Below are 23,718 nucleotides of genomic sequence, written 5' to 3'. Positions count from 1 at the left end.
AGATCCAGTATTGGTTGAGACAACCCTTCCTTCTTGGGCATGACAAAATTAATGGAATATCGGCCCGTATTTCACTGTGGTTTGGGAATGGGGATCACCGCTTTCAAAATCAACAGCCGTTGTAATGTCTCTTCTACTTCTACCGTCTTCTGAAGGGAGTTGCATGGAGAGACCATGAAGGCATCTGGTGGAATGCAAAGAAAGTCTAGAGCATAACATTCCAACCACTTCAGGAACCCATTGATCCAAAGTAATCTGGTCCCACCTGTGATAAAAGTTGGATAGATGACCACCTATCTCCTACACCAGCAGGTGACCCTGCAAACCTTCATCGGGAAGACAGAGGGGCTCTGCCTCTGGAGCCCGTATTGAGGACACAAGAAAATAAGATATACCATACTAAATCAGATCAAGGGTCCATAAGTCCGGTATTCAGTGTCCAGCAGTGGCCAACCAAGTCACAAGTACCCAAACATTAAATGAATACATTCCAAGCTACTAATCCTTATTGATTAATAGCAGTTTATGGACTTTTGCTCTAGGAGCATATCCAAACCTTTTTTAAACCCAGTTACACTAACGGTCGTAACCATATCCTCTAGCAATGAATTCCAGAGCTTAATTATGCATTGAGTGAAAAAGAATTTACTGATTTGTTTTAAATGAGCTACTTCCTAACTTCATGGAGTTCCCCCTAGTCTTTGTATTATCTGAAAGAGTAAAGAACCGATTCACATTTACCCGTTCAAGTCCTTTCATGTATTTTGTAGACATTTATCATATCCTCCCTCAGCTGTCTTCTCCAAGCTGAACAGCCCTAACCTCTTTAGCCTTTCCTCATAGGGGAGCCATTCAGTCCCCTTTATCATTTTAGACACCCTTCTCTGTACTTCTCCAGTGCAACTATATCTTAGCAGGGGAGAAAGGACTGAGACCTGGAGAAGGGATGGGATTTCTGGGAAGAACCTTCCCTATAAGGCCGAAAACACCGGTAGTCTTGAAAGTGGCCACTCGTCCAAGAAGACTGGGAAACTGGTTTCTTAACCTATGCCAAATGTGGGACCTGGGACTCTCCCTGTTTACTTGACATTTTTTCCAATTCACTGCCAAACAAAAGCGAGCCTTCGAAAGGCCGCTTAGTCAGATTGGACTTTGAAATAGTATCTGCAGCTGTCACCTGGCCATGGTAACTGAAGCAGCTCCTCTGGCGACTGTGCGTACCAAGTCACAGCCTAAATCAGCCGAGAAGGTGGCCCCCGGTTCTGCCATAGGCCTTAGACCAGATTCAATGCCACCAGACTCTTGCCTAAGCCACACAGTAGCCCGAGCTATGAAGGCGCAACAAGAAGCAACTTTCAAGTTCATTGTCACTGCCTCAAAGGCTTGCTTCAGGATAGCCTCAATCCTCTTTATCCTGAGCATCCTTCAGAGCTGCACCTCCTTCTACCAGGATGGTGGTATATTTCGTGACAGAACACACCAAGGCAACTGCTCTCTGGCTTGCGGATCCAAGAGGTATAAACCTGCTAAGACACGTCGTCCTGTAAAGGACACTTCTAGTGCACTCCATTCCAGATCAGACAACACCTGGATTGCATCCAAGAGGGGAAAGAAAGAAGAAGCCTTGCTCAGGGTGGCCAGAATAAGATCCTCCTCCTGCATCCCCAAGGCATCAGGCCCAGCCACGCCGTGGGTCTTCAGCATCTGAGATATCAGACCCAGCAACTCATCTCTCTGAAAGAAATGTAGAAGAGTTCTATATGGCTACAAATCTGGGGGAATATCCCCTTCCTCACCAGGAGAGCCCCCAAAGTCATCATCGGTATCCTCCTCATCCACCTGCAGTTGAGCTCTTTCAGACTGCACTGTGGTACCATGCTTGACCGTGGAGACAGGGGGAGGAGGACTTGGCACACTTGGACCTACCTTAGTAGGAACTGTCACTTCAGCAGACCAGACCTGTAAAAATGTCTGCAATCTCTGGAAGAATTCTACCCAGGAAGAGCAGGCCAGGTCCATTCCAAGCCCCACAGGCCTGAACCTGATGTCCTGCAAGCTAGTGGCCACTGAGGACTCGACCCGCAGACCAATCAGAGAAGGAGACACCCCTGCAGGGTCTTCCTTGGTCCCACTCCCCTCAGTCTGAGCAGATGGACCATCATTGGAAAAATCGGAAGGAGGCAAATCTCCCCGAGCATCCAGGCAGCACTGACACAGGCTTAAAGAAATCTCAGGCTGAATGGTTCGGATATGGCAGCACAGATAGACAGGCACTTAGAGCATGGTGCGTGCAGCAAAGAAACCTAAGTGCACGTCAGAGAAGGCTTGCGCCTAGCTTTCCAGTGCATACAAGCCCATCTAATGTGGATGCACAAAAAAATGTACATACAAGCCAATGTACCTAGGCCGCTCGTCCCACTGGACACCCAAACTGGACGCCCAGGACTGATGCCTAAACTGGGCACACAACATAGAAATGACGGCAGAAGACCACCAAATGGCCCATCCAGTCTGCCCAGCAAGCTACGCACTTTATCCATTTTTTTTAATTTCCCTTTTTCTCTCTCCCACCTGTTACTATTGGCTTCCAGTACCCTCCAGCCCTAATTCCCCTCCACCCCACCACAATTTCCCTCCACCCCATCACCAATGTAGAGAGCAGCGCCGTATCTGCATCCAAGTGAACATCCAGCTCGATTAGGGGTAGCAACCGCTGTAACAAGCAGGCCACACCCCTGCCCCATACTCTTACCCACCCCTGTTTTTTGTTTTTTTTTGTTTTGTTTTTTTTTTGGAGTTGGCAGCCCTCCATCCTTGAACTCCAACCACTGGCATCCCGCTCCGTGAATGCCTCTGTGGCTACTGCCGCTCCGTGCAGTGTTTTGCTGCCTCCTCTTTATTCACGCCCTCTAGACTTGATGGATCCACAGTGTTTATCCCATGCCCCTTTGAAGTCCTTCACAGTTTTAGACTTCACCACTTCCTCCGGAAGGGCATTCCAGGCATCCACCACCCTTTCCGTGAAGAAATACTTCCTGACATTGGTTCTTAGTCTTCCTCCCTGGAGCCTCAGCTCGTGACCTCTGGTTCTGCTGATTTTTTTCTGATGGAAAAGGTTTGTCGTTGTCTTTGGATCATTAAAGTTTTTCAAGTATCTGAAAGTCTGAATCATATCACCCCTGCTCCTCCTTTCCTCCAGGGAGTACATATTTAGATTCTTCAATCTCTCCTCGTATGTCATCCGATGAATATCCTCCACCCTCCTTGTCGCCCTTCTCTGTACCGCTTCCATCTTGTCTCTGTCTCTTTGTAGATACGGTCTCCAGAACTGAACACAGTACTCCAGGTGAGGCCTCATCAAGGACCTGTACAAGGGGATAATCACTTCCCTTTTCTTACTCGATATTCTTCTCTCTATGCAGCCCAGCATTCTTCTGGCTTTTGCTATCGCCTTGTCGCATTGTTTCGCAGACTTCATATCATTAGACACTATCACCCCAAGGTCTCTCTCCTGCTCCGTGCACATCAGCCTTTCCCCCCCCCATCGAATACAGTTCATTCGGATTTCCATTCCCCATATGCATGACTTTGCACTTCTTGGCATTGAATCTCAGCTGCCATATCTTCGACCACTCTTCCAGTTTCCTTAAATCCCGTCTCATTCTCTCCACTCCTTCCGGCGTGTCCACTCTGTTGCAGATCTTAGTGTCATCCGCAAAAAGACAAACCTTACCTTCTATCCCGTCCGCAATGTCGCTCACAAAGATATTGAACAGGACCGGTCCCAACACCGATCCTTGCGGTACACCACTTAAAACCGCTCTCTCTTCAGAGAAAGTTCCATTTACCATCACACATTGTCTTCTGTCCGTCAACCAGTTTGCAATCCAGGTCACCACCTCGGCACTCACTCCTAAGCTTCTCATTTTATTCACCAGTCTCCTGTGTGGAACCGTATCAAAAGCTTTGCTGAAATCCAAGTAGATGACATCGAGCGCTCTTCCTCGATCCAATTCCTTGGTTACCCAGTCAAAAAAGTCAATCAGATTTGTCTGACAGGATCTTCCGCTGGTGAATCCATGCTGCCTCTGGTCCATCAATTCTCCCAACTGTAGATAGTTCACTATTCTCTCTTTCAACAGTGGCTCCATTACTTTTCCCACCACCGAAGTGAGGCTAACCGGTCTGTAGTTACCAGCCTCCTCTCTGTTCCCACTCCTGTGAAGTGGGACCACCACCGCTCTTCTCCAATCACTCGGCACCACTCCCGTTTCTAGGGATCTATTGAACAGGTCGCACAGCGGACCCGCCAGCACATCTCTGAGCTCCCTCAGTATCCTGGGATGAACCTCATCAGGCCCCATGGCTTTGTCCACTTTCAGATTCTTTAGCTCTTCCCATACATTTTCTACTGTAAAAGGATTTTCATCTATTCCACTCCCCTCCAGTTTCTTGTTGTGTAGAGATGGTCCTTCTCCAGGGTCTTCTTTAGTGAACACAGAGCTGAAGTATTCGTTTAATATTTCTGCCATTTCTTCAACTCTCTCCACACATTGATCATTTCCACCTTTCAATTTCACTATACCACTTTGGACTTTTCTCTTTTCGCTGATGTATCTGAAAAATGTTTTGTCACCATTTTTTATCTCCTTGGCAATCCTCGCTTCCACTTGATGTGCGTCCAGAAGGAAGAACGCTCAATTGCATGCACAATCGAGAATGGGCGCATACCTGGACACGCAAGTGCATGCAGACATTCTGCAGCAAAAATGCGAGTGAAAATACCCTGTGGTCTACCACGTGCCAAAATGAGGGAAGCCTGGAAGCAGGGCCTAGCCAAACGGCTGCTCAACTCACTGTGCTTGCACTCTCTCTCCTCACCTCACAGAACTCCCCAGAGACGTGAGCAGGACAGCCGAATGCCGAGGAAACAGATCCTTCTCCTGTTTTTTAAGTTAAAAACTTTTACCTGAACTCAGCCCCCCCTGGCTGAGAGCAGGAACAGGTCCTGTCTGTGGGGGGAGAGGGCTAAAGCCCTCACCAATGAGCCTCGCTTGGCCTGCAACCGCTAATTGGAATTTAGGTCCATGCCAGACAAGGCTACTGGACTGAGGCACTCTACTGATGGAGGGTCCACACGGTATCACATCAGAAGGCAAGCAGTGCTACATCGACATCTCCTTTCCAACTTCTTTCTCTCTTTTATTTTTTTTTTTACTCACAGGCAATCCCCTGAAGGGAAAATTCATGTCCACCATCTGTTGGAGATGGAGAATACGGGACTATATAGCTGTGACGTCAGCTTTCGCTGTCTTCATCTGCTGGCAGAGGTGCATAACCCACTTGTTGGGATTGACCTACCCGAACGCTAAGGAATAGGTGGTTGAATCTTTTTTAAAGACTTGTCAATTAAGTTGCAAGCTTAAATGTTACATTTACCACTGCAGCAGTACTGTGCAAGTTTTAACATGATTTATGGATGCATGAGCTTGTGTTTAACCTTGACTAATTACACTCTTAATAAAAGGAAATCTATAAAAATGTTATTTTACCACGTTGGCTTCAGAGGCCAACCACTCAACCCTCATCTTTCCAAGACAAACTCGTTGAAAAAACTTGACTTAGCTTACAAGGTCATCTGCAGAACCTCGCTTGGGTCCTGTAACAGTTGCAGACTGGAGCCTTTGTTTTTGCAACTTTCCATGCACCTCCCCTTAACCCATCTCCCTTGTTAACTTCTATTTTTAGAAATGCAATTTAAGAACTATGTAACAGCATGGCACAGCGTGTGAGTTACAACGTTTTTGGAAATGAAAAATCCTAAGAATGCCAATATAATAAAACAATAGTCAATCATTTAAACAATGACATTTGTAAGACTTCGTCCAGTACGTTTAGGGCTCCTCTCTATTGGAGCTCTAATTATAAACACATACCTCACCCATTTTCTTTCTGTAACCATTCTTTGGAACATAGTGTCCCTAAAGATTAAGTATCCAAATGCGATTCTACTGCATATGACAGGAACTGGTGTTGAAAGTATTTAAGAGTCAGTGCTGACTTTCCCTACAGGTATCTAACTTGGTCCCTGTAGCAGGATGCCTGAGTCTTGGAGAAAGAAAAGCCTAACAATGTCCCTTTTGTTCTCCGCTGTTCACTGTTCTTCCCCCCTTTCAGGCCGATACAGTACAGTGCGCTGCAGCGGAGCGCACTGTTAACACGCGTTTGACACGCTAGCTTTACCCCTTATTCAGTAAGGGGTAATAGTGCGTCAAACGCGCGTCCAACCCCCCTGAAACTAATAGCGCCCGCAACATGCAAATGCACGTTGATGGCCCTATTAGTTATTCCCGCACGATACAGTAAGTAAAATATGCAGCCAAGCCGCACATTTTACTTTTATAAATTAGCGCCTACACAAAGGTAGGCATTAATTTCTCTCGGCACCGGGAAAGTGTACAGAAAAGCAGTAAAAGTTAAAAGATAATCAAAAATAAAAATAAAAAATAAAAAAATTTAAAATCGGCCCACGGCTTGAAAACCAAACGCTCAATTTTGCCAGCGTCCAGTTTCTGAACCCGTGGCTGTCAGCGGGTTTGAGAACCGACGCCGGCAAAATTGAGCGCTAGTGTCCCTAGCACCTCTTTTTACCACGGGCCCTAATTTGAATAAATTTTTTTTCTGAATCGCGCGCACAGGAGAGTGGTGATTTTTACTGTATCGGCCTGTTTGTTTGTGGCAGTAGATTATAGGAGGTGTGATTACCCTGTTCTGAAATCTCCAGGGAGAGAAGCCTAGTCGCTGGGTGGTACCTGATATACATGGGAGCAGTTTCTGTCTTGAGGGGTACATTCATGAACACAGCAGTGGTTTTATATCTTTGGTTAAGAGAAGAACCAGTTTGGATATCTGTTTTCTTTGAGCTCTGACATTTTGGGGGGGGGGGGGGGGGGGGGTGTTAGTTATTCAGTGTGAATGTCCTATGACAGATGTTTTTCCCTTCTGATTTTCAAGACAAAGAAGTATGCTGATGTCATTATTCCACGTGGCGTTGACAATATGGGTAAGAAAAGCTTATGACCTGTACATTCATGATGCAAGAAGTGATTGTGAAACTAACTTGAAGCTCTGCTTTGATTTCTTGTAGTTGCCATTAACCTGATTGTGCAGCACATCCAAGACATCCTAAGTGGTGATATCTGCAAGTGGCAGCGTAGTGCTCAGAATGGGCACAGCCGCACATACAAGCGCACCTTCCCCGAGCAGGGAGATGCAGGGCCTAGTGCTGTGCTGACTCCTGGCAAACGCTCTCACCTGGAATCCAGCAGCCGCCCACACTGAAGCACAACATAGAGCCTTCCAGCCTACAAGCCGTCAGTGCTGCTTTAACCTTTTAGTTATCCCTAAATCACCTTTGTACTGAAGGCAGAAGTAAAGAGCCAGAGTGAGGATATTCTACCAGCCCTGAGACCAGCACTTGCAGTGAGAGGCTGACCATGCAATACCTTTTGGTCTGCCCACTGTTTGAGGACAGCTCCTGCGCACTGTGGGCTCTTAGGAGCACTGAAATAGGACTTTAGTGGGAAGACCCCTTTAGTTACAAAGGGGTGCAAGTCTGTTTTGTGCCTCCAGCCCCAGACCCTCTTCGTTCTTTGGATAGGTCTGGGCCTTAAGCAAGCTCTAGGGCACAGTTCTAATCTAACAAGATTATTCTCTTTTCTTTATAAAATGAAGTTTTATAATGCAAGATACAAAAGTTAACCAGGTTGTGTTAAATTTTAAAAGGAACAGTTTCAATAGAAGGCAAACAAGCTTCCACCAGGAACAAACCCTGCTATAATTTATTTATTTTTTTTTAACACCACCACTAGTGAAGGAGGTGGGAATGTGTTATATGCTCTTGCCTGTTTCAGTATTGCTAGAGCTAATATGGATTGGGACAGAGGACTGACCTTCTGCAGCAGGAGCAATGGACATGTCCTGTGCACATCACTCACCTTAGCACGCAGCCAGTTCCCATTTCTTGTTCACCTTGGCATTGTACTTCTTAAGCTTACAGCAAAACCTGTATTAGTTTCTACTGGCTTACAGTTGTCAGTTTTGCTGTTACCACATACAGTTATGTGCATTGCCTATTTTCTGTTGACCAATGGGTCATGTAATAGTACTTAATGGAAAAATGTTTATTAAACATTTTGAAAATGCAGAATTTCTTCTGTAAATACAGTAGCCCACACTTTGCTTGCCTTAAATTGTGCCATGTAACTCTGGAACAGAGCTATTCAGTACAGTCTCTTCCACCAGTCTAGCTAATACTTGGAAGAGTGGGAGTCTCATAGCAGAAAGAACTTGACAGAAAAACTGGATCGAAATTAATTCACTTTTCTCTTCATTGTGGCACGGGAGCTGCTGCACTACATTGCTTGCTGAGGCTATGGTGCAATTGTGTAGTGTTAATTTCATTAGGGAAGACAGTTTAGAAAACTATAGGCACTGCCCTTTTGTTTAATTCTTTACTATCTTACACAAGGTACAGTATTTAATCCTGAAAATCCAGGGCCCCCTGGGGCTCTGGGAGAGCTGTCTCAGATTCACTGTCACATCATATGCACCAGGACTGGCGGAGGGGAGTCAGGTCTTGCCCACTGCCTCTTCTGTATTGTCCTATGGTACACACATGTGGTCAGTAAAGGATAGTTCAGCAGTAGCATTAGTACTACCATTACTCTTCTGCTGCATCTGGTGTGCTATTATGCTGCTGCTAGCGTTTCCGCACTAGGATATCCCAGCTTTCTTTCCAGCGCAGGTCCTGAAGCTCTGCTGCTGACAAGGCAGGTTGGCCATACGTCAAGGGACTGAAGGTACGATAAACTAGAAAGACAGAGGAAAATCCTGCCACCACCAGTGCACTCAGCATCTTCTTCAGCGCCTCTGTTCTGCAGCCCAAACAGAAGGCAAAAGAAATCAGTGAAAGACTCCAACAAGAGCTATTCCAGCACAGGCCAAATCAATGCATCTCTTCTCCGCTCTGCAGCACCCTCTGTTATTCCAGGTCTAAGATCTGCACAGTTCTACCACTACATCTAGCTTCTAATTCAGCAGCAAGTCATGCCCCCACCCATCCCCATAATCAGGATTACTAACCGTATCCAGTAGAACTCCCCACCTGAGCACATGGTCATGCAGGTGCTGCAGCACTATAGGCAACAGGAGAATCTGGAATGTGAGCGCAGGCAGGTAGTGATACAAAAATAACGTTTTCTCCATCAGGAAAAATGGCAGGTAATTGACAGCCCAGCCCCCCAGGCAAAGAGCTCCAGCTAGTGCCCAAGACCTCCAACAGCCTGCAGCCAGAGAAAGAACAAACTCATTAAAGCCCAAGAGACCTAAAAAAATGTATGTAATTATAGATCTTCAGTCCTATAATGACAATTCCCCATTCCTGCAGTTAAACACCAGACTGCTTGTTTGTTGCTATATGTACATGCACGTGTATATGTTATATTACATTTCTATGCCACTTGGACAACAGTCCAACCCAAAGCAGTTTACAAAACATGAAAATACTGATTTTTATGATATATTGTTATATTGTAACAATGAAATATAATAAGCATTAATAGATGGGGTCCAGTTCAACTTCCCTCACGCCGAGGTAGAGCACTGTTCAACACTATACTGTAAGAACACCCAGAAACCCACCCTTCCTTACAGAGGCCTATGTAATAAGATGCACTCAGCAGAGTGCAGCATTTAATCCACAGTTGTGCACATATTTCTTGTGTGAAAACTTTACTGACAATGTAGCAAGTTTTGCGCACAACAACTAGGAGTTAAGTTTCCAGCGCTAAGAAAACATGAGGTAAACAGTGCACCTCTCTTCATTGAGGTGTAATAACTAATACTATCATTAGCATGGAATTCCAATGTAAGGGTGCTAAACACATATTCCTGTTCATACCCCAGATCAGTCCAGATAAGTGGGTTTTGCATCCCTACCAGCAGATGGAGGCAGAGAACTAAAACCTTTGAGGCACTGCTACATAGCACAGTGCCACCTGCAGGCCCTCAGTATTTCTCTGTCTCTAGCAGGTGGTAGAGGTCCAAACCTGCAGTTAAGAAAAAAGAAAGAAGGGACAGAAGAAGAGAAGTTGGAAGTTGAGGTGTTAGGTTCCTTGGTGGGCCATCCCTCAGGTTGAGCCGGGCAAGCAGGGGGTTGGTAATCCCTGATCAGCTTTAGCCCGCAGCAGATCCAGGGATCTGACAGCCAGGGGTCCTGGTTCCCTCTTATCTCCTGAAGACTCCTTCCCAGAGGTGTTGCCAGCAGCAGAGAAGTATTCCTTTTTTTGCTTGAATTTCTTCCTTTGCTGTGGCTGTTTCTTTAAAAAAAAAAAAAAAGTTACATTTTTCTTTCAGCAGCAACTGCTCATTGATCATTGAAGCAGGCCTGGGGCGGGGAAGAGAGCAGTGAAGCTGCGAACAGCGGAGCTTTGGGCTGCTGGGGAGCCGGAGACCGCGTTGGGCCGTGTTTCTCTCCTCTCCACGTGCCGCGATCACGCAGCTTCCGTTCCTCTGCAGCAGGCCCGGCCATATGGAAAGAAGAAGGCTCTGACAGTTATTTCCTAGCATGGGAGAGCTTGTTGTTGGGCTGGCGGCCTAGCTTGGGGACAGCTGAATGCAGCGGCGCCTTGCCGTGATTCGTTTCTGGAGAGGAGGGGCCCTCCGGGGGGGACAAGGTTGGTAGAGCCACAAGTTCCCAAGGCCCTGTCCCTAAACAGTCTGTCAGGCAGAAGGGCTACAGCTCAGAATGTGATGGGACTCCTGGGAGTCCAGGGTCCTCCTCTCCCCCGTCGTTTCCATCGATCCCATTTGGGGGGGGGGGGGGGAGGCGGAGGAGATGCGAGCTCTGGGTCGGACAGGGGAGAGGATGATGTGGAGTTTTCCTCAGAATTTGTCTTGCTTATGCATAAGGCCTTTTTAACCAGGAAAAGCACTGGCTATAAAAGGGCATTTCTGTCAGCCGTCTCATCCTGCTGCAAAGAGGCCAAGGGGCTCCTTGGCCAGGGGGGTCAGGGGACCTCCTTTGCTGGCTCGGTTTGAACCATCCTGAGGGGCCTGGCAGCTCAGATGATTCAGACCTGGATGACCCGGAAATGGTCTTGGGGTTGGTCCGGGAGTAGATCAGGATGACCCAGCAGATCTCACGGTGGATGACAATCAGGATGGGGATAAGGACATGGCTGACCCGGAAGAGGTCCCGATAACGGAGGGAGATGACTCACGGGTGGTTCATATTTTCCGTAAGGAGGAGCCGAGGCCCCTTATTTCCCCCAATTCTGGCGGGAACTAAGTATTAAGGTGATCCAGGAGTTGTTTGACAATGAAGGGGTGGATCCAGTGTTGGTTGGACTCCGGGGCCCACCGAAAGTTTTTTCTCTCCCTAAAAAGAACAAGAAGCTGATGAATCGGGAATGGGCTTCCTGGAGGTGAGCCCCAAAGTGGCTAGAGCCGTAACAAAGTTGTATCCCCTCACAGAGGATATCCTGCAGCTGCTGGTATTGCTGAAACTTTTGAATTGGCCTGCCTTCCTTAGAGGAAAAGACATTATCAGGTAAGGTAGTAATTTATCCTTCCTCTGCACTCAGACAGGCCTAGTCACACCAGTGGGTTGTACCAAAGCTACTCCTAGAAAGGGCAGGAGGCTGCCTGTGGTTCCATCAACACCGCCCGCGTGAAAGCTGAGTCCTAACATCCAAGCAGTAATGCTTGGAGAAAGTGTGTAAAAGGAGGACCATGTCGTTGCTCTGCAAATCTCAACAGGAGACAACCACCAAAGCTCTGCCCACAAAACCGCCTGAGCTCTAGTGGAATGCGCCCTGACTTGTCTAGGTAATGGAATAACTGCATCCACCCAGGCGGCCATGATGACTTCTTTCACCCAGTGGACTTCAGGTCATTCGCATCGCCGGTTTTCCTTTTTTACCTCGACCGTGGAGAACAGTCTATCAGATTTCCTGAAAGAGCAAGTAATCTTCAAGTACTGCACAAATGCCACTTGATATCCAAGGCATGCAACAGACGATAATCATGCTCATCTCTATCCCTGTCCAGCGTGGGCAGGGAAACAGACTGATTCAAATGAAACTCTGAAACCACTTTCAGCAAAAAGGAAGGTATAGACCTAAGCTGTACCGCCCCCGGAGTCATTCATAGAAACGGCTTATGGTAAGAAAGAGCTTGCAGCTTGGAAACCCAATGTGAGGAACAGATTGCTACCAGAAAAACTGTTTTCAAGGTGAGCAGCTGCAAAGAGACTACGCAGTGGCCAAAATGTAGGACCCTCCAAAAAACACAAGACCAGATTAAGGTCCCAAAGAGGCACCGGTAGCTACAAGAGAGGATGTCGATGTTTAATTCCCTTCAAAAACCTGGATACATCTAGATGGGAAGACAAGGGTCCACCATTGACCTGCCCCATATAGCAAGTGAGAGGTGCTACCTACACCTTCAGAGTGTTTAAGGCCAAGCCTTTAACCAACATCCTGCAAAAATTCCAATATTAGTGGAATTTCAATTTTAAGAGGGTGAGAACCTCGTTCCTCACACCAGCTCCCAAACACTCCCCAAACCCTAACGTAAGCTAGAGATGTAGAAAATTTCCTGGCCTGGAGCAAATCAATCACTGCAAAAAAATAGTAAACGCTTCAGCAACTAAGCCCTTTCAAGGGCCAAACCATAAGATAAAACTGACCCAGATTATTGTGTAACATGGGCCCTGATGCAATAGATCCTCTCTGAATGGTAGACTGAGAGGACTGTCCACTAATACCTCTGAAGATCGGCATAACACGACCTCTGAGGCCAATCCGGAGCCACCAGAAGTACAGTTTCTGTCTGACTCGCAATCTTCTGAATGACCCTGCCTTTCACTGGCCACGGCGGGAAGGCATATAACATCCTGCTCTGTGGCCAAACTTGAACAAGAACATTGATGCCCAGCACTCTTGGATCCCCTTCTGCGACTGAAGAACCGTGGTACCTTTGTGTTGTTGGAGCTTGCTAGTAAATCCAAGTACGAGCAACCCCAGTGCATTACTATGCGTTGAAAGGCCTCATCTGCCAACTTCCACTCCCCTGGGTCCAAGACATGCCTGCTGAGGAAGTCAGCCCTTACAATGTTCTTCCTGGCAATTAGGAGGAGGATATGTCTTGGAGATGATTTTCTGCCCACATCATGAGCATATCTACCTCCACTGACACCTGTTGGCTTCTGGTTCTGCCTTGATGATTGATGTAGGCCACTGTTGTGGCCTTGTCTGATATTATCCTTACCACTTGAGCTTCCAGCTGTTTGGTGAACTGCAAGCATACCAATCTAACTGCATGCACTTCCAACCGATTGATGGTCCACTGCCACTCCTTGGCATTCTACAGACCTTGCGCCAACTCTTGGCAGTGAGTCCCCCAACCCAAATCGCATCTATTGTGAGTACTAACCAGTCCAGTGTCCCCAAAAGGATGCGCCGCCGCCTTTTCCTCCAGCAATTGAAGAACCTTAAATTCGCCTCAGCTATTCTCCATCTTTTCCAACTCATTTCCAAATAAAAGAAAACACTTAAAGGGTAACCTTGTGAGTCTGAACTTGGAAAATAGTGTCTGCTTATCAATTTCACAGTCACAACTGGCGCCTAGCCGCTATCATGGAAGTCACCCCTCTAGCAGCCGTCTGCACCAAATCTCAGCCCGCATCGGACAAGAATGCAGATCCCGGTTCCATCAGTGATCCGCCAGTGGACCCGCGGGGTCCTTCCTCGATTACCTGAGGACAAGAAGGCGGTGTCATGTCTTTTTGGGGTGAAGGGTCGCTCCAGGGTTTTCCATCGATTTCATCCTTACAGAGGAGCAACTACTCAAAGGTCTCATCCCTTCGGAAGATATCGGTCCTTTCAGCCTAAGAAGCCTCGTAAGGATGCGGGCTCTAGGCCGGAGTACTCCAATCTTCACAATGAAGGTGTGGGGGCTCACCTACTGGATCAGGAGATACAGAAAAGAGTGGCAGCGGAGACTACGTTAAGGAGGCTATTGGATTTGAAGACCGGAATTCCTGTTCCCTGATTGCAAGAAAATACGGGGTGCTAGTCAATTTATCTTGTCTTTCCCAAGAAGGAAGAGATGTCCTTTTGGCCCATCCTGGATTTGAAGGGAGTCAATTGACATTTGCATGTGACTCATTTTAGAATGGGAGCTCTACGTTCTGTAATAATGGCAGTAGAAACGGGAGTTTCTCACATCTCTGGACCTGACGGAGGCCTATCTACATATTCCCATTCACCAGGAACATCAGCGTTTCCTACACTTCACCATTCTGGGATATCATTATCAATTTCAGGCACTACCCTTTGGACTGGCTATTGTAGTGGTAGTGGCGTCTCTGCATAAGGAGGACATTCTGGTCCATCTGTATCTGGACAACTGGTTGATTCAGGCCAAAAGTGCAGAGTCACAAGTTGATCTCCTTGCTTCAGGAACTAGGATGGGTGGTGAACTTGGTCAAAAGCCATCTTAGACTCCAGATATCTTGGCATGCAATTTGATACGGAGCATGAGAGAGTGTTTCTAACGGAGGGTTGCATTTAGAAGTTACTTACTCAAGTTCAGGCCCTGAGACGGTGTGGTCTTACCTGCAAGTCCTGTGATTCATGGCAGCCACATTGGACATAGTCCACTGGGCGATGGTGCACAAGTGGCCCCTTCAGTGTGCGTTGCTCTCCCAGAGGAATCCACAGTCGCAGAAATATACAAGTGAGACTCCACTTGCCATTGGAGGTGAACGTCCATTTGCAGTGGTGGTTACAAATGGATCATCTCAGGAAGATGCAAGGGGCGGATCATCTTTCTCAAGAGATGCAAACCAGCCCGATCCACAAGGCAGCAGCAAGAAGCAATTTGAAAATTCACTGATATGGCCTCAAAGGCCTTTTAAAGGAAAGACTCAATCCTCCTATTCTGAGCATCTTTTAGAGCTGCTTCTCCTTCCACTGGGATTGTGGTTTGCTTGGTAACAGCGCATACCAAGGCACCCACCTTTGGGAATCACAACTGTTCTCTTGCCTTGGGATCCAAGGGGTACAAACCTGCTAAATGCACCTCCTTTTAAAACTCGTCTACAGGGTGTTCTGCTCAAGGTCAGTTAACTCTTGAATTGGATCCAGAAGAGGATAGAAACAGGATGCTTTGTATAATGTGACCAATACGGTATCCTTCTTTTGTAAGCCCGTAGGGTCATGATCCTGTCAGAGCTTCAGGAGAGTCTTCACAACCAGAAGCAGCGGAGGAAACTCAAACAGAAGACCCTTGCCCCAATGGCGGGCAAAGGCGTCTGAGGCTGGTTTGCCATCCAACCTGTACAGGAAGCAGAACTGAGTCACCTTCCTGTTGCAAGAGGACACAAACAAGTCCACATCTCGGTTTTCCCAAAGGCAGAAGATCCAGTTTGCTACCCCCCTCGTGGGGTCTGAAGGTGTGACTCAGTTTGTCCGCTATGCCATGCTCTGTTCCGGCCAGGTACATGACCCGGAGCACCATCCTGTGGGCCAGAGCCCAGGACCAGAGCTGTACCATTTCCTGACACAGGAGGTACAACCTCATGTCTCCCTGCTTGTTGACATACCACATGGCAACTTGGTTGTCTGTCTGAATCAGGACAATTTTGTTGAAAGCCCATAGAGCATACCTGATCGTCTGGAGCTCCAGGAAGTTGATCTGACACTATACTTCTTGAGTGGACCACAGACCCTGGGGTGTGGAGCCCCTCTACGTGGGCACCCCATCCCAGGGTGGACGCATCCGTGGTAAGGACAATTTGCGTAGAGGGATTCTGGAAAGGTATTCCCTGCTCCAAATTGGAAAAGGATGCGCCACCAGGATAAGGAGTCCCGGAAGGGCAGCGCGATGCAGATGCAGCCCTCAAGGTCCTGAGTGGCCTGGCGCCACTGCGACCTTAAGGTCCATTGGGCTCTGCGCATGTGCAAATGTGCCAAGGGAGTGACATGGATGGTTGTGGTCATATGGCCTAGCAGCTTCAACATGTGCCGGACTGACATCTGCTGGCTCTGTTGAATCACCTCCATTCTGGATGCCAAGGTAACCACCCTGGCGCGCGGTAGGAAGGCTTTCCCCTGAGCAGTGTTTAGCAGGGCTCCTATAAACTCCAATTGAGGTGATGGGCTGAGGTGAGATTTTGGGTAATTGAAAATGAACCCTAGTGACTCCAGCAGCCGGATGGTCAAGTGCAAGGACTGACCTGCCCCTGTCCGAGAGGCGCTCTTGATCAGCCAATCGTCCAGATAAGGGAAAACATGAACTCCCAGTCTGCAGAGGTGCACCCCCACCATGGCCAGGCATTTGGTAAAGACATGTGGGGCTGATGCTAGCTTGAATGGCAACACTCTGCACTGGAAGTGCTGTTTTCTCTCCACAAATCTGAGATACTTCCTGTGATCTGAGAAGATCTCTATGTTAGTGTACGCATCCTTTAAATCGAGGGAGCATAGCCAGTCCCCTTTTTGCAGGAGGGGAATCAGGATGCCCAAGGAAACAATCTTGAACTTTTCCTTCCTTAGAAACTTCTCCAAGGCCCTCAGGTCTAGGATGGGACAGAGTCCCCATGTTCTCTTTGGAATCAGGAAGTACTGGGAGTAGAATCCTTGTCATTTTAGCCCTAGTGGGTTATGCACAACCACTCTGGCCGTAAAGAGGGCAGAGAGCTCCCGAAGAAGTACCTTCAGATGCACTAATGGCCCCCAAAAAGGGCAAAGAGGAGAATTTGGCGGGACACCCAATAGGTTAAATCGGAACCCTTGGTGGACGATGGACAGAACCCACTGGTCTGAGGTTATACTGGGCCACTGATTCGCAAACAACTGTAGCCTGCCCCCCCAGTATCTTTGGTACAGGCGGCTGGCTGATGCGCCCTATGATCCAGTCAAAACCCCATCCCTGGATTTGGCCGGGCTTGGGATTCTGCTGCTGTCTAGGACAGGAGAGAGGGCCCAGCAGATAGTACTTCCTCGGGCTGTACTTTGCCGAGCTTTTAGCTGAGAAGGGTGAGTCTAAAGTGCTAGCTGAGAGTTGTTGGAGGATCTCATGGTGATCCTGCAACTAGGCCACCATGTACCTCACCCTATCTCCAAAGAGATTCTCCCCTGTGCAAGGCAAGTCAGCAAGTCTTTCCTGTACCTCTGGTCGGAGATCAGAGGCCTGCAGCTATGCCATTCTGCGGGCATCAATTCCCACTGCAGAGATTCTGCCTTCTCAAAAACATCGTAGATGGCGCACACTTTGTGTTTTTCACACTCCAGGCCCTGACGCCCCAGCGACAGGAAGGTGTCTTGCTGCTGTTGAGGTCACCACTTGGCCGCCTCCTGCACCTGCTTCCAGAGGTTGCAAGAGTATTGGCTCATGTAGAGCTGGTAGGAGACAATGCAGGCAATGAGTATAGCCCCCTGAAAAACTTTTCTCCCAAGGGTATCCAGTGCTCTGTGCTCTCTCCCCGGGGGCACTGAGGCATGGGTCAGAGAACGCTCTGCCTTCTTGAGAGCAGATCCAACCACTACCAATTGGTGTGTCAGCTGGTGCTTGTGGAAGCCGGTAGTCTGTTGGACAAGGTAAACCCCGTCTGCCTTCCTGTTAGCAAGAGGAAAAGTGATGGGGTGCTCCCAAATCCTCAACAGCAACTCCTTAAAGATCTTGTGCACTGGAACCACCATGATCTTTTTAAGAGCCTCCATAAACTGGAGGATCGCCAGCATTTTGTGCTCAGACACCTCATCTGTCAAACTGAAATGGGATGGCTTCCTCCATCGCCTGCACAAAGCCTGTGAAGATCAGGTCCTCGGGAAGACCTCCTTCACTCCTTGAGAGAAGAAGACTCTGAGGAGAGATCTTCAGAGTCCTCTGAAGAGGATTTTGCAGTGTCATCCCCCCCCAGGGGTCATAAGGCACCTCATTCTCTCTGTAACCCATAGGGGATGGGGCCCTAGGTGCTCGACCTTCGTCCAGGGGTCTAGGTACCGATGGCACTGGTGCCAGACCCAGCAAAACTAGACAGGGGATTACAGGCCATGGTGATGGCACCGAGACCGATGGAGCTTCCTCCTCAAAGGAACCGGCGACGACCACTGCATCAGTCGGGGGATGCATCGGTGCCCCGTCAGGCATTGATAGCACCCCAAGAACAGGCACCAGCTGTGTTGATAACACACCAATGAGCACATTGAGACGCTCCAGCAGCGATTCCAACTGGGAGAGCCTGGGCACAGATTCAGTTGGTGCCAAAGGCTTGATATCCTGCAGCGCCTGGTCGTCAGCCAGCTAGACTCTATGCTCCAACTCTTCCTCAAAAGTTGCCAATGCCAAAACGGACTGGGAGGTAGGAGGGGTGGTCAGATCTTTCTCAGAACATCAAGGTGGAACATCAACAGACACCTGGACAGTGGAAACCACCCGGCATCGATGGAGAATAGGCACTCCTTGCCATGGGGTCACTTCGGGGACATCACGACAAGAACTGGTTGCACCCCAAGCCTGGCACCGTGCATCGAGGGCAACCAGCCCCAATGGTTCCTTGGCTTCCCTCGGTGCTTGGCTCAGTCTTTCTCCGTGCCCCTATCTGCCGACAGCATTGACAGAGCAAATGGCCCCGCTGATGTCGATGGCCCGGTGTTCAGCGGTGTGTCTCTGTGGTCCTTTGGCATCAATTCCACTGATGCCGAAGTTGATGGCTTGGACTTCCTCGCCTCAAAGAACTTCTCAGCTTGTCGAAGCGAACAAGACGTTCTTTAGGGGTCATTTGGTCACACTTGTGGTATCCCCGAAAGTCGTGCGATGTCCCCAGGCAGAGAATGCACACTTCATGTGGATCCGTGATGGACATAGTCCTCGGGCACTGAGAGCATCAACAAAAACCCGACGAGGCCATGTCGAGATGAACTGAAGGGGCGAAAAATGACAGCATAGGCAGCAGGCACCAAAGCGCCGCCATGGGGGAATGGATCAAAAGAAAAAACTTACCGAGCCGACGAAAACCCTGACTAGAAGCAAGAGGGAACTGAGAGGGACCCACAATCTGAAAAACCACACGATAGACACCGAAAAAAAATCCGTGAAAGTTTTCCAAAATGGTACTGCTAGAAATTGTACACGGGCTCAGGAACTGCAATGCAATAGCTCCGCAGAAAAAGAGGGACCCCAGCGTGGATTAGGGCATGCTGGGCATACTCAGTATGCATAGTCAAAGTTCCAGAAACATTTGACATAAGTTTTTCATTCCAGGCTCCATCTAATGATGTCACCCAGGTGTGAGGACTACCATTCTGTTTGTCCTAGGAGAAAACCAAGTGCCCATCAGAGTCATCCAATGTATCATGATCCGTATCCCCCTGAACATCTCCCAGGATAGTCTCCTTGCGGCGTTTGCCCACAGTGGCTGACAAGTGGGAGACCCAAGCACGCGATCCCTTCTTAGTAGACTGTTCACCTCCACCGGGCACCGCTGCAGAAAAGTCTGCAGGCCCTGGAAAAATTCCTCCCAGGAGGAGGAGGATTGAGCCATACGAGGCCTTATAGGCCCAAACCTGGCACTCTCCGACCCCTCTCTCGGGGATGCCTCTGCCATCAAGAACAAGGGGGAGGAGGAGGAGAATTGTCTGCTGTGTCACCTCCTGCCTCACTCCCTTCCGGAGCCACCATAGGCTGAGGTGATGTCCCAACATCAGCAAACTCTGTAGTAGCCAAATCACCTTGAGCATCTAAACAGCACAGACACAGGTGTAGAGAGAGTGATGGCCAGATTGCCCTTACATGGCAAGCTTCACGGATAGCAAGGCGCTTAGACTTTTTTGTACCTGGCACCACAGTTTTCCTGCACTCGGCTCTAGGTAGCCTCTCCTGTGCGCACCCCAACAGCGCCCCGGTGTACCCGCGCAAATGCACGCTCAAATCTAGGCAGATGCCTTACGTGCACAAGTACTTGCGCCCTTGCCGACCCACTTCAAGTCATCACCATGTGGTAAAAAAATAACCCACTACCGCAGCCTACCACGCAGCTGACTGAACTGAATCTGAGACGTGGGACCTAGCCAAAAGCTCACTCTGCTGAGCCGCCTCCACTCTACACTAACTCCTCAGAGAAGTGAGAAGGAAAAGGGGGTAAGAGATGCAGAAGAAAAATGCAGAGGGAAGGAGAACTTGGTAAGGGGAAAAAAAAAAAAAGAGGGGGCCTAAAATTTCCATACTTTTTTTTTTTTTTTTTACCCAAGCTCAGCCCTTTCTGGCTGAGAACACGATCAGGTCACCAGCTATAGGGGGAGGAGGGAGAGGGTACAAGCCTTCACCGCCGAGCACTCCCGAGTCCTCTTTTCTGTTTTGTTTTTTAAGTCTACGCCTGTCAGGCTTCCAGACTTAAAGCGCTCAACTGAGGAAGGGACCAAACAGATGTCACCTAAGGAGCTCAAGTGGTGCATCTGAATCTTCTATTTTTTAATTTTTTTTTAGCATAAGTAATCCCCACAAAGGAGATGCATGTCCACCATCTGCGGGAGATGGAGAATACTAGTGGGCTGATGTCGAGGCAGGGCTGTATGACAGGGACATCAGTGAGTCAGCTTTACTCCATCTCCCTCTGCTAGTAGAAGAGCATAATCCACTGGTATGGATTGGCCTGCATGAGTGCAGAGGAAGCTTCTCTTTATGGAAGACAAAGAAGTTGGTAAAGATCTTGGGAGAATCTAAGGTGCATAAGCTTCCATCAGATGGTATTTTCCTTCAATCTGTCTATAAATGTAAAATTTCTAAGTTATTATTTCATTACATTTCTTATGTTCTTACTTAAAATATATATGTTCTCATTATTTAATTGATTTAATGTTATTTTACCGTGAATGTGATCCTGTAAACTGCTCCAATCAATATTTTTTGAAGGATGCAGTATATAAAACTTTAAATGAATAACATTTATTTATTTATTTAATTTATCTAAGATAAGCTCAAGGGCTCCCAAAGGGGGCTTCCTAGCAGGCATAGGTTTAGAGAGACAAGGTGTTACTAGCCTTGTCTCTCTAAACCTATGCCTGCTAGGTACTAGCCAGCAAAGGGTACGTCTTCTCACAAGATGCATGCTGACAACAGATCTGGGTCCTTTTGGACAGGGAGAAGAAACTCAAGAGTTTGGTGCACAGGCAGCTCAGGAACCTTCAAGAGTTCACAATGAGATACAGCCTTCCCAGTCCTTGAAACTGGAGGTCGACTGACTCAGTTTTATGGGCAGTGGACCCGAATAGCCCGATCAGTGGGTCCTGTTGTTTGTACGAGATGATTAGGCTTTAGAGTTTTCACAGCACATGCTTGATGCCTTTATGATGTCCTCTTGTCAATTGTCCATAAAGGAGGCAACAGTAAGTGTCACTTTGACCTGTTATCTTCAATTGGTAGTCGTGGTTCCTGTTTCAAGGCAGGAGTGGAGAAAAGGAAGGTATTTCACATTTACTTCATGGTTCCCAAGGAGGCGGGCACATACAGATTCATTCTGGACTTCAAGCAGATGAACAATGCCTTGAGTACCTCATTTCCGGGTGGAGACCCTACGCTCTGTAATTGTGGCAGGCAGGAAAGGAGAATATATCTGGCTCTCTTTCAGAAGCTTACCTACCTAGCCCCATTCATCGGGATCACCATAAATTGCTCACGTTTACAGTACTGGTGCCCATTTTTAGTTTCATGCTCTTCCCTTTGGTCTGGCTTCAGCTCCCAGAATGTTTTTCAAGGTAATGATGGCAACAGCCGCACTTCACAAGGAAATGGTGTTAGTTTATCCTTACCTTGACAACTGATTGATTCAGGCAAACTTAGAAAAGGAATGCCGCTCAGCAACTTCCAGAGTGGTCCATCTACTGCAGAATCTGGGTTGTGTGGTCAATTTTGCCAAGAGCAAGCTCCAACTCACCTGGAGTATTTGGAAGCATGCTTCAATAGCCAGAAGGGAAAGGTATTTCTGACAAAAGTGAGGTTGGACAAGCTACAGTCTCAGATTTATCCCTTAGATCTAGTACTGTTGGTCAGAGCCCATATGTGACCTTTACAAAGTGCTCTTCTGTCCCAGTGAAGCCCTCCTTCACAGGATTATGAGTCAAAGTTAGTCCTCCCAAGATTAATCAGAAACATTCTGAATTGGTGGCTTTTGAAGCAAAACCTGTTCAGAGGGATGGACTTGGAGACTGTAGAATGGATTATAGCAACAACTGATGACAATCTCAGCAATTAGGGAGCACACTGTCAGACTTGTTCGGCCCAAGGGCATTGTAATGCTATAGAAGCATGGTGGTCCATCAACCATTTGGAGACAAGGGCCTTCAGGATGGCCCTGAAGAAGTTTCTCTTGTTGATCACAGGGAAAGTGGTCAGTGTTTTTAGACAATGCTATGGCAGTGAATAGGCAAAGAGGAATGAGGAGTTGTATGGTCTTCCTGGACGTGAACCTTTTAGTGGATTTTTTTTGTCATCATACTTTAGATCCCAGAGAAATGGAGTTGGGGGACTCAGCCTTTGTGATGATCTGGCAAAAATGGGGAATGCCGGTCATGGATTTCATGACCTTGAGAGAAAGCACCAAGGTCTCCTGCTTCTACAAGCAGAGGAAGGCAGCAGGATCAGGTGATCTGGACATTCTGTCTCAAGTGTAGCCTGTGGGAGTTTATTTTTATGTGCTTCCTTCATCACCGATGATAGGAAGACTGATTAAGAAGGTAGGACATCAAGGAGTGGTAATCCTCGTGGCTCCAGATTGGCCCAGGCATTCCTGGTATATGGATCTCACAAAATTCATACTCGAAACACAAGTTCAACCCCATTCAGGGTCTTTTGCATCAGGGTATAATTGTGATGGAAGATGCCTTTTCCTTTTGTCTCGCAGCTTGGCTATTGAACAGAAAAGGCTGAGGAATAGAGGATATATGGATGAGATGGTGATTCTGCTTCAGGCATGGAATAAATTAGCTTCTTTAGCCTATTATCAGAGTCTGGAAGGTTTTCGAGGATTGGTGTGCCAAAGCAGGGGGGTCTCCCAGTTTAAAGCTCCTGGTTCCTTTGATTTTGTCCTTTTTAAAAAAAGTGATTACAGAAGGGCTTGGCATTGAATTCTCTTAAGGGGTATTTCCTGTTATAGAGGGAGAATGCAGGAGTGTTCGTCAGTTCACTCAGACAATTCACAGAATTTTAAGGGAGTGGAATATCTGCATCCTCCAATCCAACATATATTTCCTTCCTGAGATCTTAATTTGGTCTTGGCAACCTTGTGTAAGCCTCCCTTTGAACCCATTAAGGATTTTATGGTGAAGGACTGGAATCAGGGGCAGGATAGGCTGGAGTAGGAACAGGACAGGAAAGACACTAAAGGTCCAAAGGCAGGGCAACTGCAGGGACAACATACAACAAAACAATGTGCCCATACGAGACAGATAACTACAAACAAACCAAAACAGGGAAACAGGATCAACACACACAACACCCCCCCCCCCCCACCAGAAGGCCATAAACAAACAAGAACAAGTAACAAGGATTATAAGGAGCAAGGAGGCCTTTAGAGAGAGAGGCCAAATACAAGAATGGAACTTTGAAGGCCAGAACTAGGGGATTCCAAGTAGAAGCAGGAAGCTTACTTGGAAA

General features: G+C 47.7%; 2 protein-coding genes across 9 annotated transcripts in view; one reads left to right on the top strand and one right to left on the bottom strand.

The window, feature by feature from the left end:
• UCK1 (uridine-cytidine kinase 1) overlaps positions 1-8,222 on the top strand; it is a 36,161-nt gene extending 27,939 nt beyond the window's left edge. The window contains exons 6-7 of the mRNA XM_029614089.1: positions 7,015-7,063; positions 7,148-8,222. Coding sequence (XP_029469949.1) covers positions 7,015-7,063; positions 7,148-7,341 — 243 coding nt within the window. The 3' untranslated portion in view covers positions 7,342-8,222. The remainder of the gene's footprint in view (positions 1-7,014; positions 7,064-7,147) is intronic.
• The window catches only part of POMT1 (protein O-mannosyltransferase 1), a 126,741-nt gene continuing 111,185 nt past the window's right edge, over positions 8,163-23,718 (bottom strand). For 7 of the 8 annotated variants that reach the window (XM_029614080.1, XM_029614084.1, XM_029614085.1 and 4 more), the window contains 2 exons: positions 9,145-9,344; positions 8,163-8,936 (listed from right to left, as the gene is read on the bottom strand). In XM_029614080.1, coding sequence (XP_029469940.1) covers positions 8,751-8,936; positions 9,145-9,344 — 386 coding nt within the window. In that variant the 3' untranslated portion in view covers positions 8,163-8,750. The remainder of the gene's footprint in view (positions 8,937-9,144; positions 9,345-23,718) is intronic. The other variant, XM_029614081.1, reaches the window with a different exon arrangement.

Source organism: Rhinatrema bivittatum, chromosome 8 (genome assembly GCF_901001135.1).
Source record: "Rhinatrema bivittatum chromosome 8, aRhiBiv1.1, whole genome shotgun sequence".
Taxonomy (NCBI): domain Eukaryota; kingdom Metazoa; phylum Chordata; class Amphibia; order Gymnophiona; family Rhinatrematidae; genus Rhinatrema; species Rhinatrema bivittatum.
This window is presented reverse-complemented; position numbering and strand designations above follow the sequence as displayed.